Source organism: Nomascus leucogenys, chromosome 8, assembly GCF_006542625.1.
Source record: "Nomascus leucogenys isolate Asia chromosome 8, Asia_NLE_v1, whole genome shotgun sequence".
Taxonomy (NCBI): Eukaryota; Metazoa; Chordata; class Mammalia; order Primates; family Hylobatidae; genus Nomascus; species Nomascus leucogenys.
Genome location: NC_044388.1, coordinates 1,697,246 through 1,710,396, shown reverse-complemented (window position 1 = coordinate 1,710,396; position 13,151 = coordinate 1,697,246). Strand labels below are relative to the sequence as shown.

At 38.8% G+C, this 13,151-nt stretch overlaps 1 protein-coding gene across 5 annotated transcripts in view; it reads left to right on the top strand.

Moving 5' to 3' along the window:
• Positions 1-12,440, top strand: part of LARP4 (La ribonucleoprotein 4) — an 81,102-nt gene extending 68,662 nt beyond the window's left edge. For all 5 annotated transcript variants that reach the window (XM_030816581.1, XM_030816583.1, XM_030816582.1 and 2 more), the window contains 3 exons: positions 5,875-5,996; positions 6,415-6,583; positions 7,945-12,440. In XM_030816581.1, coding sequence (XP_030672441.1) covers positions 5,875-5,996; positions 6,415-6,583; positions 7,945-8,283 — 630 coding nt within the window. In that variant the 3' untranslated portion in view covers positions 8,284-12,440. The remainder of the gene's footprint in view (positions 1-5,874; positions 5,997-6,414; positions 6,584-7,944) is intronic.
• The last annotated feature ends 711 nt before the right edge of the window (positions 12,441-13,151 follow it).

Here is a 13,151-nt window from a genome sequence, read left to right as displayed (position 1 = left end):
GGCCTCCCAAAGTGCTGGGATTATAGGCGTGAGCCACCACGTCCAGCCTTGCATGTCTTCCTATTAGTCAGTTCAGCCTGTTAGAACTGATAACTGACTAATGCAAGCTAAATGGAAGGTATCATTTCCATTTATGTGCCTATAATTCACTAGTGATGAAATGAATTCTTTCAAACAATGGAAAGTAGATGTCTAGAGGCTGAGATACCTCATCCTATGATTATTTGGTGTGTAGACCTCTCCATATCAGAAATCCTCATGTCTCATAAGTTTTTCTCATTTTCTACCTTTTTCTAATTCAGTTTTTTTTTTTAAATTATAATAGTACATGTCTATAGTATATCTAGGCTTTTAATGAAAAAACCTGTAACTACTTTCAGCTCCTTAGATTTTTCTCCCAATTTTTATTCCTGTATTTCTTTATTTTTTTTATTTTTTTTTCTTTTGAGACGGAGTCTTGCTCTGTAACCTAGACTGGAATGCAGTGGCGGATCTCTGCTCACTGCAACCTCCGCCTCCCGGGTTCAAGCGATTCTCCTGCCTCAGCCTCATGAGTAGCTGGGATTATAGGCGTGAGCCACCACACCCAGCTAATTTTTGTATTTTTAGTAGAGACAGGGTTTCTCCATGTTGGCCAGGCTGGTCTCAAACTCCTGACCTTGCGATCCACCCACCTTGGCCTCCCAAAGTGCTGGAATTACAAGCGTGAGCCACTGCGCCCAGCCCTGTATTTCTAATTATTATTTTTTTTTTTTTGAGACGGAGTCTCGCTCTATATAGCCCAGACTGGAGTACATTGGTGCGATCTCTGCTCACTGCAAGCTCTGCCTCCTGGGTTCATGCCATTCTCTTGCCTCAGCCTCCCGAGTAGCTGGGACTACAGTCGCCTGCCACCACGCCCGGCTAATTTTTTTTTTTGTATTTTTAGTAGAGACGGGGTTTCACCATGTTAGCCAGGATGGTCTCGATCTCCTGACCTTGTGATCCGCCCGTCTCAGCCTCCCAAAGTGCTGGGATTACAGGCATGAGCCACCGCGCCCTGCCTAATTAACATCTTTTTATTGTAACCTCTTGGCTTTTCCATTTTCAGCAGTGTCTGTTAACTTCACTTTCTGAAGCTAAAGATTTAGCTCTCTTAAGCCAACATACTCACACTTTTCCTATCCTCCTGATATATTGTACTTCATTATATATAAGATATCATCAATTATAGGGCACCCATTATTTTAGTATCTCTAAGAAAGTAAAAAATGTTGCTAGTTATGCTAGGACACGCCATCCTTTGTAAGTCACATTTCAGTATTACATATTTTTTTCATGGCTGAGACTCAAACATAATATACTATGATTGTTTCTCCTTTTGTGTGCACTCTCGGTGTCCTACTGCATAGCTGGGCCTTCTCTTTACCATCACCCTGGCAATTTTACTTACTCTTCTTTATCGATCCCCCTTTTTTTCTCACTCTTGTTTCACTCTTCCATGTTAGGGTGGTTCGTATCTTCCATGGTCATGAAGTATATAAATTTCTTGCATTCCGAAAATGTTTTTCTGCTCTCAAATTGATCAGTAGTTTATTTCTGTATTGGATTCTCTATTAGAAATCACTTTCCCTTGGAATTTTGAAGGTATTATTCGACTGTCTTGTTTCTTTAAAAAAAATATTGTGATATATGTAGTAGTTATTTCGTAAGTTCTAAGATACACTTTTTCCCCCATGTTTTATCACCTTTGAAAATCAGACTAAAAATTATTTTTTAAAAAATGTAGGCCGGGCGCGGTGGCTCACGCCTGTAATCCCAGCACTTTGGGAGGCCGAGGCGGGCGGATCACGAAGTCAGGAGATCAGGACCATCCTAGCTAACACGGTGAAACTCCGTCTCTACTAAAAATACAAAAAATTAGCCAGGCATGGTGGCGGGTGCCTGTAGTCCCAGCTTCTCTGGAGGCTGAGGCAGGAGAATGGCGTGAACCTGGGAGGCGGAGCTTACAGTGAGCTGAGATTGCGCCACTGCACTCTAGCCTGGGCGACAGAGCGAGACTCCATAAAAAAAAAAAAAAAAAAAAAAAATGTAAAGGCTGGGCACAGTGGCTCACGCCTGTAATCCCCACACTTTTGGAGGCCAAGGAGAGCGGATCATGAGGTCAGGAGTTTGAAACCAACCTGGCCAACGTGGTGAAACCCCGTCTCTACTAAAAATAGAAAAATGAGCTGGGCATGGTGGCACACACCTGTAGTCCCAGCTACTCGGGAGGCTGAGGCAGGAGAATCGCTTGAACCCGGGAGGCAGAGGTTGCAGTGAGCAGAGATCCGCCACTGCAGTCCAGCCTGGGCGACAAGAACAAGACTCTGTCTCAAAAAAAAGAAAAAAAAAAAATAGCCAGGCACATTGGCTCATACCTGTAATCCCAGCACTGTGGGGGTCCAAGGTGAATGGATTGCTTGAGCCCAGGAGGTCAAGACCGACCTGGGCAACATAGAGAAGGTCCTGTCTGTACATAAAGTAAAAAAAAAAAAAATTAGCTGGGCATGGTGACGCATGCCTCTAGTCCTTGCTACTTGGGAAGCTGAGACAAGAGGATTGCTTCAGCCCAGGAGATAGAGCTATGATGAGCTGTGATCACACCACTGTACTCCACCCTGGGTGACAGAGCATACCTGTCTCAAAAAAAAAGACTATCTTTAATCAGAAGCTATTTTAAGTGTAGTATTTTTATTTGCTTCTCATCTTAAGGTCTGCTTCTATCCTGTGGTTTTATTTTTATTTTTTCTTATTGGTACATAAAATAATGGTGTAATTCACAAATAATGGCATCTCAGATTTCAGAAGATGATACACAAACACACATATATACTTTCTTTTTTTTTTTTTTTTTTTTGAGACGTAGTTTTGCTCTTGTTGCCCAGGCTGGAGTGCAATGGCACGATCTCGGCTCACTGCAACCTCTATCTCCCAGGTTCAAGCGATTCTCCTGCTTCAGCCTCCCAGGTAGCTGGGATTACAGGCATTTGCCACCATGCCCAGCTAATTTTTGTGTTTTTAGTAGAGATGGGGTTTCACCATGTTGGCCAGGATGGTCTCGAACTCTTGACTTCAGGTGAGCCACCATGCCCGGCCATGTATGCATTTTTAAAGAATAATCATGAAGTGTACATCTCCTTATAACCCCAACACACAATCGTAACCCATAAACATCCCTAGTATCTTAGCAGTGACATGTGTATCTCCCCCCTATTTATAGTCATTCTGCCCCATTCTTCCCCTTTAGATATAAACATTATTCTGACTTTGTGATAGCAAGTTTCTTGCCTCATTCTGCATTGACAGAATTTTTCTGTGAAGGGCCAGCTACTAATAGTAAATATTTTAGGCTTTGTGGGCCATGTATTGTCACATATTCTTTGTTTTACAACCCTTTAATAACTTAAAAACCAAACCAGACATGGTGGCTCATGCCTGTAATCCCAGCACTTCGGGAGGCTGAGGTGGGAGGATCACTTGAGACCAAGAGTTTGAGACCAGCCTAGTCAACATAGCAAGACCCCCATCTCTAAAAAAATAATAATAATAATTTTAAAATAATAATTACAATTTACAAACCATTCTTAGCTTGTAAGCCATACCAGAACAAGTTGAAGGCTGCATTTGGCCTTGCGGGTCTTAGTTTACCAACCCTTGCCCTAGGTGATAAAACGGGGTGCCTGTGTTTGGAAAGGTTATAAATGGAATTGTACAGTATGTATTCTTTTACTTCTTTCATTCTGTATGGTTTGAGATTGATCACTGTTAATACAGATGATTGTTGTTCATTTTGAACTGTTATGTGATATTCTATTGTAGGAAGTAAAATATTTATTCATTGTGCTGTTAATGGACATTTTGCCATTATAAATCTTCATGTGAGCAAGAACTTTTCTAGGATTTATATATCAGCTTGTGTTCTTTTAAAATTTTAAAGTCTTTCAAGTGTGTTTTGAGATGGAGTGTCGCTGTGTCGCCCAGGCTGGAGTGCAGTGGCACGGTCTTGGCTTATTGCAACCTCCACTGCCAGGGTTCAAGTGATTCTTGTGCCTCAGCCTCCTGAATGGTGAATACAGGCGTGCGCCACCATGCCCGGCTAATTTTTGTATTTTCAGTAGAGACAGGGTTTCGCCTTGTTGGCCAGGCTGGTCTCAAACTCCTGACCTCAGATGATCCACCCACCTTGGCCCCCCAAAGTGCTGGGTTGACAGGTGTGAGCCACTGCGCCTGGTCAGTGTTTCAAGTTTTTAAGAAACAGATTCATATATTTTTTTTTACATATTCTGCGTACTAATCCTTTGTCAGTTACATGTAGTACAAATAATCTTTCACTTCTGTGGTTTCTTTTCTGTCTTCAGCGCCTATAGGTTGAAACAAGTTCTTAATTTTAATATGGTCCTATTAGTGTTTTCTTTATAGTTTGCTGTTTTTATTTCATGCTTAGGAAATGATCTAGCTTCCAGATCATGTTCTTATTTATATTTTCTACCAAGTTTTTCTGAATGTTCCTTTCAAAACCTATTGAAAATTTTATTTCATCCATCAGTTTTAATTTCTAGGGCTCTTTTCTAAATTCTATGCCAGCAGTATAAATACACATAACAGCGTTTACCATCTTAACCATTTTAAGTGTGTACAGTTCTGTAGTATTAAGTACCTTCACATGGTTGTGCAGCTAAGCTCCAGAACTTACTATCTTTCAAAACTAAAACTCTATACCTATTAAACCATTCCCTTTTCCTCCCTTCTCTTATCCTTCAGCAGCCACTATTCTACTTTCTGTCTCTGAATTGACTACTCTTAGTAATTCATATAAGTAGAATCATACAGTATTTGTCTTTCTATGACTGGTTTATTTTACTTAACATCTTCAATGTTCATTCATGTTGAGCGTGAGTCAAGATTTCATTAATTTTTTTTTAATGTAGCCTACAAACTTTTTTTTTTTTTTGAGACACGGTCTTGCTCTGTTCCCAGGAGGGAGTGCAGTGGCACTATCATGGTTCACTGCAGCAGCTTCAACCTCCCAGACTCACGTGATCCTCTCAAGTAGCAGGGACAGCAGGTGGACACCCCCACACCCTAGCTAAATATTTTACTTTATTTTGTAGAGACAGGATCTTGCTATGTTGTCCAAGGCTGGTCTTGAACTCCTGGGCTCAAGCAGTCCTCCCGCCTCAGCCTCCCAAAGTGCTGGGATTACCGTCATGAACCCCTGCACCCACCCCTATGTTTAATTTTTTTTTTTTTTTTTTTTTTTTTTTGGGTCGGGGGGACGGAGTCTCGCTCTGTAGCCCAGGCTGGAGTGCAGTGGTGCAATCTTGGCTCACTGCAACCTCCGACTCCCGGGTCCTGGTTCAAGCAATTCTCCTGCCTCAGCCTCCCGAGTAGCTGGGATTACTGGCATGCACCACCATGCCCAGCTAATTTTTGTATTTTTAGTAGAGATGGGGTTTCATCATGTTGGCCAGGCTGGTCTTGAACTCTGACCTTGTGATCCACCCACCTCAGCCTCCAAAAGTGCTGGGATTACAGGTGTGAGCCACTGCGCCCAGCCTATTTAACTTTTTAAGGAACTGCTACATTGCTTTCTAAAGCAGTGCATCATTTTACGTTGCCACCCTCTATGTATGAGTTTTAATGTCTCCATATCATCACCAACATTTGTTAATGTTTGTCTTTTTTTTAATTATAACCATCCTTGTGGGTATGAAGTGATTTTTCACCGTGGTTTAGCTTTGCATTTTATGATGACTACTGATGTTGACCATCTTCTCTTGTGCTTATTAGACATGTGTATATCTTCTTTGGAAAAAGTCTGAGTGTAATTTTGAAAAATCTTTTTACTTTAAGGATAATGAAGAGTTGACAGTTAGTTGCCCAGTGCCTGCAGATGAGCAGACAGAATGCACTTCTGCCCATCAACTCAATATGAGTACCAGTTCTCCATGTGCTGCTGAGCTTACTGCATTAAGGTACAAGTTATAGTATAGAAGATCTTCAACATTAAATTACTTTTTCTGGCCGGGTGTGGTGGCTCTTGCCTGTAATCCCAGCACTTTGGGAGGCTGAGGCAGGTGGATCACCTGAGGTCAGGAGTTCAAGACCAGTCTGGCCAACATGGTGAAACCCCGTCTCTACTAAAAATACAAAAATTAGCCGGGCGTGGTGGCGGGCGCCTGTAATCCCAGCTAATCGGGAGGCTGAGGCAGGAGAATTGCTTGAACCTGGGGGGCGGAGGTTGCAGTGAGCCAAGAGCATGCCACTACACTCCAGCCTGGGTGACAGAGTGAGACTCCATCTCAAAAAAAAAAAATTACGTTTTCTTCTGATTAGTTGCTCAACTGTTGTATATGCTATTCTGAGTGTAATTGCAAGCTCTTTTTTCCTTAGCACAACTCAGCAAGAAAAGGATCTAATAGAAGATTCCTCTGTTCAGAAGGATGGTCTCAATCAGACAACTATACCAGTTTCTCCTCCAAGTACTACAAAGCCATCGAGGGCAAGTACTGCTTCACCATGTAATAATAACATAAATGCAGCTACAGCTGTGGCTCTACAGGTAACTTGAAGATTTTCGTTTATGTTTAAAAAAAAATAATAGATTAATTTTTTTTTCCACATAACACTTTGTTAGAACAGAGTCATTTGGAAGTAGCCCAAGTTGGGGCTGACTATCAGAAAGAAGCTTAAGGAGTTTTAAGGTCACTGCAAAGAGCTAGAAAGTTTTAGGTTTTGTTTTGTTTTGTTTTGTTTTGGAGACTCAGTCTTCGCTCTGTCACCCAGGCTGGAGTGCAGTGGCACGATCTCGGGTCACTGCAAGCTCCGCCTCCTGGGTTCATGCCATTCTCCTGCCTCAGCCTCCCGAGTAGCTGGGACTACAGGCGCCCACCATTACACCTGGCTAATTTTTTGTATTTTTAGTAGAGACAGGGTTTCACCTTGTTAGCCAGGATGGTCTCAATCTCCTGACCTCGTGATCCACCCGCCTCGGCCTTCCAAAGTGCTGGGATTACAGGCGTGAGCCACCGTGCCCGGCCCATTCTGTTTCTTTTGATTGCTTTTTTTCTGTTCATATGGTTAAGTGAAGCTTCTTCCTTACCCACGTTAGGATGAATTTATCATTTTGGGGCTAACATAAAGAGGCCTTGTGCCTCTTGGTATTCTTTTGGTTGTATATGTGATACTTACCAAGTCTGTAAGTGGCCATTGAGAGGCCACTCCCACTTACCAAGTTCCAGAATTGTTTTATAGTTATGTAATTGGGAAAATACAGAAAAATAGAACAAAACACAAAATTTACCTATAATCCCTAGCATTTTAGTACAGCACTTTTAAAAATAGATTTAGAAGACTATCTTCTCATTTAATGATAGTAATAATACTAAAATAAAAGCTACCATTTGAATACTTACTATATATTATTAGGACTAGTGCTGAAGACTTTACATGCTTTATTCTGTTCTCACGATACCTCTATTCCACCTTTTTCAGTTGAGGTAATTAAGACTTTTAATGAGTCTTTTTATACCATTGGTTTCTAACTGCTCTGCTGGGATTCTTTTGTCATCTTTCTTGGGGTTCTTTGTAGCAAGGAAACAGGAGCAGAAAGAACCATTTTATTTCATCATATGGCTATACCATTATTAATCTAATCTGTCCTTTCCTGTTAGGCGTTTAGGTCGTTCCCATCGTTATAAATAATGCTGACATGAACATCCTTCAGTTAAATTCCTCAAGTGAAATTATTGTATAATAAATAAAGATTGTACCAGTGTACTCTGAACAGTATATATGAGAGTGCTTGTTGCATTTTTCTGGAAGATAATCTGTGGTTTTCTTGTGGTTAACACAATCATTTTTGTACTTTATAATTTAAAGAATGTGTACTGTAAATGTTTTTTTTTTATCATCACTTCAAAGGAACCCCGAAAGTTAAGTTATGCTGAAGTGTGCCAGAAGCCCCCTAAAGAGCCATCTTCAGTTCTTGTGCAGCCACTACGGGAACTTCGCTCCAATGTGGTGTCTCCCACCAAAAATGAAGACAATGGAGCTCCTGAGAACTCCGTTGAGAAACCACATGAGAAGCCAGAAGCAAGGGCTAGTAAGGATTATTCTGGCTTCCGAGGCAATACAATCCCCAGGGGAGCAGCAGGAAAAATCAGGGAACAGAGACGCCAGTTTAGCCATAGGGCTATACCTCAGGGAGTGACTCGACGTAATGGCAAAGAGCAATATGTGCCACCCAGATCACCAAAGTAAAAAACAACAAAACTATTCAAAAACTTCACTCTCTTCCCGTTAAACTTGAACTGTGGCTGTATTGAACTGTTTTGGAGGGGAGGGGGTAGCCAGGAAGGAAACAGGAGAAAGTACGTCCATTTCATTATGGATTTTGGAGTTATGAGTGATAGGATCCCAAAATTCATCTCTAATGTGGTTTTTAAATGCTGGAGGATTCCAATCAATATAAATATATATATATATATATATATACACACACATATATAAAAAGTATAATTTTTCTATTTTTGTTTTTGGTTTTAATTTGCAGAGATTTGCTGCCACGAATCAATTTTGAGGGTTCAGATTTAGCTTGCAAGAAAAAAGAAACATTATACATCCTTCAGTATAGGAGATGAGGGAATGAGAGAAAATATTTTTTGAAGAAGCATTTCTGTAAAATTAGAAATTACTTTTTTTAATCTATTTAAAGTTTGGCTTGAAGAATGCCATCTCTGACTATATGGCCTTGTATTGCAAAGCAGATCAGTGGCTGGGGTGCCTGTTGTGGGTGTGAGTGTGTACAAGAGCGATTGGAGCCAAATCTGTTGTCATGTTAGTAAATGATTTGAAAACTGAATGTAATACTTGAGTAGATTTTTTTTTCTAGTTTGAAATTTAGTCTGTCTTTTTGACCTTACTAATATTTCATTTAACAAGTTGTAAAACTCTGATTGTACTTGGAGATGTGACTACCAATCAGTTTGATACTCAAGGAAAGGGGGTTATTCAAAAAATTGAAAATTTCATCTTAGACCTCAGTGCATAGGTCAAATGGATTTCAGAGGTTTAAACTTCCCTGTGATTCCCCCCCAATACCCCCAAAATGAGAAACATTTGTTACTCTCTGTTTCTTACTCCATTTGTTACTCTCTGTTCTTTGACTGCCCACCCACAAAAGCAAAATAACCAACTACCTACCCAATTGTATGTTTGTAATTGCTTTGACCAGTCTAGTCAAATCATATAAATTGTTCTAAATTTCAGAATTGAACATTGAAGTATTAACCCTTCTGTTCACACATTTAGAATTTTAGCTCCCAAGATGGTAGGGCAGACTGACCCTACAGTAATTTATTTGTTGTTAGTGTTAAAGATTAAAGGTAGTAACTGACTCTTAAGTGTTAAATAATGTAGAAGTGAAAATTTTTTTTAAAGGCTTAATTTGTGGGGGGGGGACTTATTTCTGTTTACAATGTATTTATCACCTTCCTTCCCTCCTCTTCTCCCCCCACACCCAAAAAAATACAGTTTGGAATTCACTGAAACAGTACCAGCAAAGTCATGGGATTTTTTAGTAAAGATGAGAAAGATGGTTGAAGAAAATTAATGCATAATTTCTCAGTGAATAAAGTCGTAGCTCTCATATACTAAATAGACAAGTTTACATGCTGTTATTTAGAAAATGCCTAAAATATTAAAAACCGTGTTGTGTTAATCTGTTTTAAGTCATACCATGTTCAGAGTTCTATGTAAGGTGGGTTTTATTTTTCTTTTAAGGGATAGTTTGTAATAGTAAGAACTGTCCCATATGTTAGTAAATTACATATGTACAAATTGAAACTGTAAATTGTGAACACTGGAAAGCACCATTGTGACATAGAGTAAACATCTTAGTAATATATTAAAGTGAATGTAAATGGTGGTTAAAATTACATTACTGTGAAATTCATCTTCCAACTCTAAGTTAAGCTTTGGAGATACATTTTAGTGGTTAACTGTTAAGAGCTTTGAAAACACTGCACATATCTGTACAAGCCAGAATTACTATTTCTTTGACTTACTATTAGCTTGGCAGTTGCTTTTGATTTGATTGTTTTATGACATGGTATACTATATTTACTCAGTTTGAAACTATTCATTTCTACACACTGTTTTTAAAAATTGCTTACTAGGTGAAACATAACAATAAAACTACCTGTGCTGAAATTTTGGGGGAAGTTTAGGTCCTTTAAAAAAAAAAAAAATTAATCATTGACTACATCTATGATAAAAGTGCTTATTTTGGTTTACTAAGATAATGCAGTTGGTGGAAATGATAAACATTTTAAGTGTTAACATCCTTTGAATGCATTGGATTTCAGAGAATAAACATTTTGTAAAAATCACTTGGTAAGGATTATAAACTTAATTACTGCACTTAAAATGAAACATTACTTTTTTTAAACAATGTGTCACAAATATAGGCCTGTATTACTTGTATGCTTGTGTGACTTACTGTTAGTCCGCCAACGTCTAAAAATTTAAAGATTATAACTGAAATACAAGAAAAGAGCCTTCTTTTAGAAGAAAGCAGGTATATTTTTGCTTTTACTTCAAATGTTATTGAAAGTAGAAAATTGATTTGTAGATATAACCTTTAAAAATTTTAAGACATAATGTTTTTAATTTAATTTGCCTCATTACGTCTAATAGTTCCCATTTGATGGGATGTATAGGGAAGAGTGAGAGAGAGATAGTATGTGTGTGTGTATGTGTGTGTAATATTTATATATATTCACAGTATGTATTTAGCATTTATTTTATTACAACAGATTTAAAGTTTGTATCTAAATAATGCCTATGAGTTGTGTGAAGCTGTTGGCTTTTTCCAGCGTTACTTTGTAGCTAATGAGGGTGGATGTTCATTGTAGTTTATTTATTTGGTTCTTTAGATGGAGGAATTTAAATAATCAAATTTTTGTCTTCACCTTTATAACTTGACATTTCCTTGATCTGTTGGAGGCTAAAAGTAGGTATAAATGATATTGAATGTTTGGTATAGTGATACTCTGCCATAGTTCTTACTGCATGAAGAGAACAAGAGTCACACAAGTTCACCACCTTGCACTTCATAGAGAAGGTACATAGAGACACTGCAAAACCTGTCTCCATTTGCTATCCTGATAATTAAGGTTTTCATAATACCTAGGGCCTGTCTCTGAGTAATTTTAATTTTGCCAAATACACTGACATTTAAAATAGTGATCCATATAAATTTTTTTCAGCTGGGTTTTGAGGACGATAAGAGCTTTCAATGATAAAGGTTCGTTGTGGTAATTGTCTTATGTGCTGAATTTGCAGATGATCAGATGCTGTGCAGAATTCTGATTTATTTTTGTTTCCTAAAATTAAGATAGCTTGAATATTATTTCACATTCCTTTTTCTTTTTTAAATAGGTTTGCTTTGGAAAGGCTTGATGATGGAATGTTAGCATCTTCACTAGGGTAAAGAAGAACAAAAAGAATGTTGCTGGAACATAAAATAGTATTTAAAAGTTAATGAACACTTCTCTAGTTTTCTTAGTTATGGCCTTAATAATTAGTCTCTTGGCTTAAATGTCCACTAGTTTTACTTTGACACAGTTGAACAACACTGGGGTTAAGTCTCTGGTATTTAGGCTGGCGATATATATATTAACCATATTTTTAAAGTACCAATTTTGTTTTTACAGAAAAAACTCAAAAGAGAACAGTGTATTCCTTTTGAGGGGCTTTTATAAATTATTAACTATAATATATGATGGATTTTTTCCTAATTTTTTATATTTCCTTACAATTTTGGTGGCCATTAATTTAACTTTAGGCTTTTGGGCATATGCTAGTCTGAGCTTCCAAAAAGATACATGTATGTTTCACTGTTCATTAGCTGAATGAGGAGATTTTAAGAAGTTGAAAGAGAATTTATTTTCAAGTTGTGAGTAAATCCTCCTTTGAAATTCACCTGATTCAAACTTAAAGTTTATTTTTAAAAGCTGACAACTTTTTATGAATCTTCGAATTGACAGTTCCTAAAAGCGTAACTCAGATATTAATGGGCTGTGTATTAAATGGTTTTGTTTTCAGTTTTGCAGCACAGAACACTGTTGAAATATCCATATCAACTTGATTTTTTTAACCTAATTCAGGTGTCCTTTGACATCCCTTCAATGTTGGGGATGGGGGTCAGAGCCAGTTATCAGGCTTCTGTTATGTCGATTGCTTAGATTTGTTCCTGTTGTCAAAACTGTCGCCCCCAAAATTGGTGTGACACATGCTCATGCATAAAATGTTAAAATGAGTACATCCTTGTATTTGTATTTGTTTTCAACATCGCCAAGGTGCTATGGGAAATTAAAGTAACAAAATTAGAAAAAAAATAAAATTATTAAAAAGCAGGACTGGTTTCCTTTTCTCTAGGTGGTGTATGTCTAATGACTACTTCTGTCTACCTTTCAGTATTATATGTTGCCCTCACTAATTCTATTGTTATTGTCTAAGCTGTTTTTTGGATGATGAGGGCAGTGGGAAGTAATGGTGTTTCACGTAAAACAAGGGCAGAGAGACAAGATACAGCTTTATGATCCTCGGGTTTTCTTTTAATTATTTTAGTATCAGAAGCAGTTATTAAAGGGTGAAAAATGGCTGGGCGCGGTAGCTCACGCCTGTAATCCCAACACTTTGGGAGGCCGAGGCGGGCGGATCACCTGGGGCCAGGAGTTCAAGACCAGCCTGGCCAACATGGTGAAACCCCGTCTCTACTAAAAATACAAAAATTAGCTGGAGATGGTGGTGGGCGCCTGTAATCCCAGCTGCTCGGGAAGCTGAGGCAGGAGAATCGCTTGAACTTGGAAGGTGGATATGGCAGTGAGCCAAGATCACGCCATTGCACTCTATCCTGGGTGACTAATGAAACTCCGTCTCAAAATAAAGGGGAGAAAAGACTGCAGTGGCCCTGTAATCCCAGGGTGCATTTCAGGGGGCTGAGGTGCAAGGATCACTAGAAACTATGAGTTCAAGCCCAGCCTGGGCAATATAACAACCTAGAGGGTGAGGCAGGAGGATTGCCCGAGCCCAGGCGTTCAAGGCTGCTATGAGCTATGATTGTG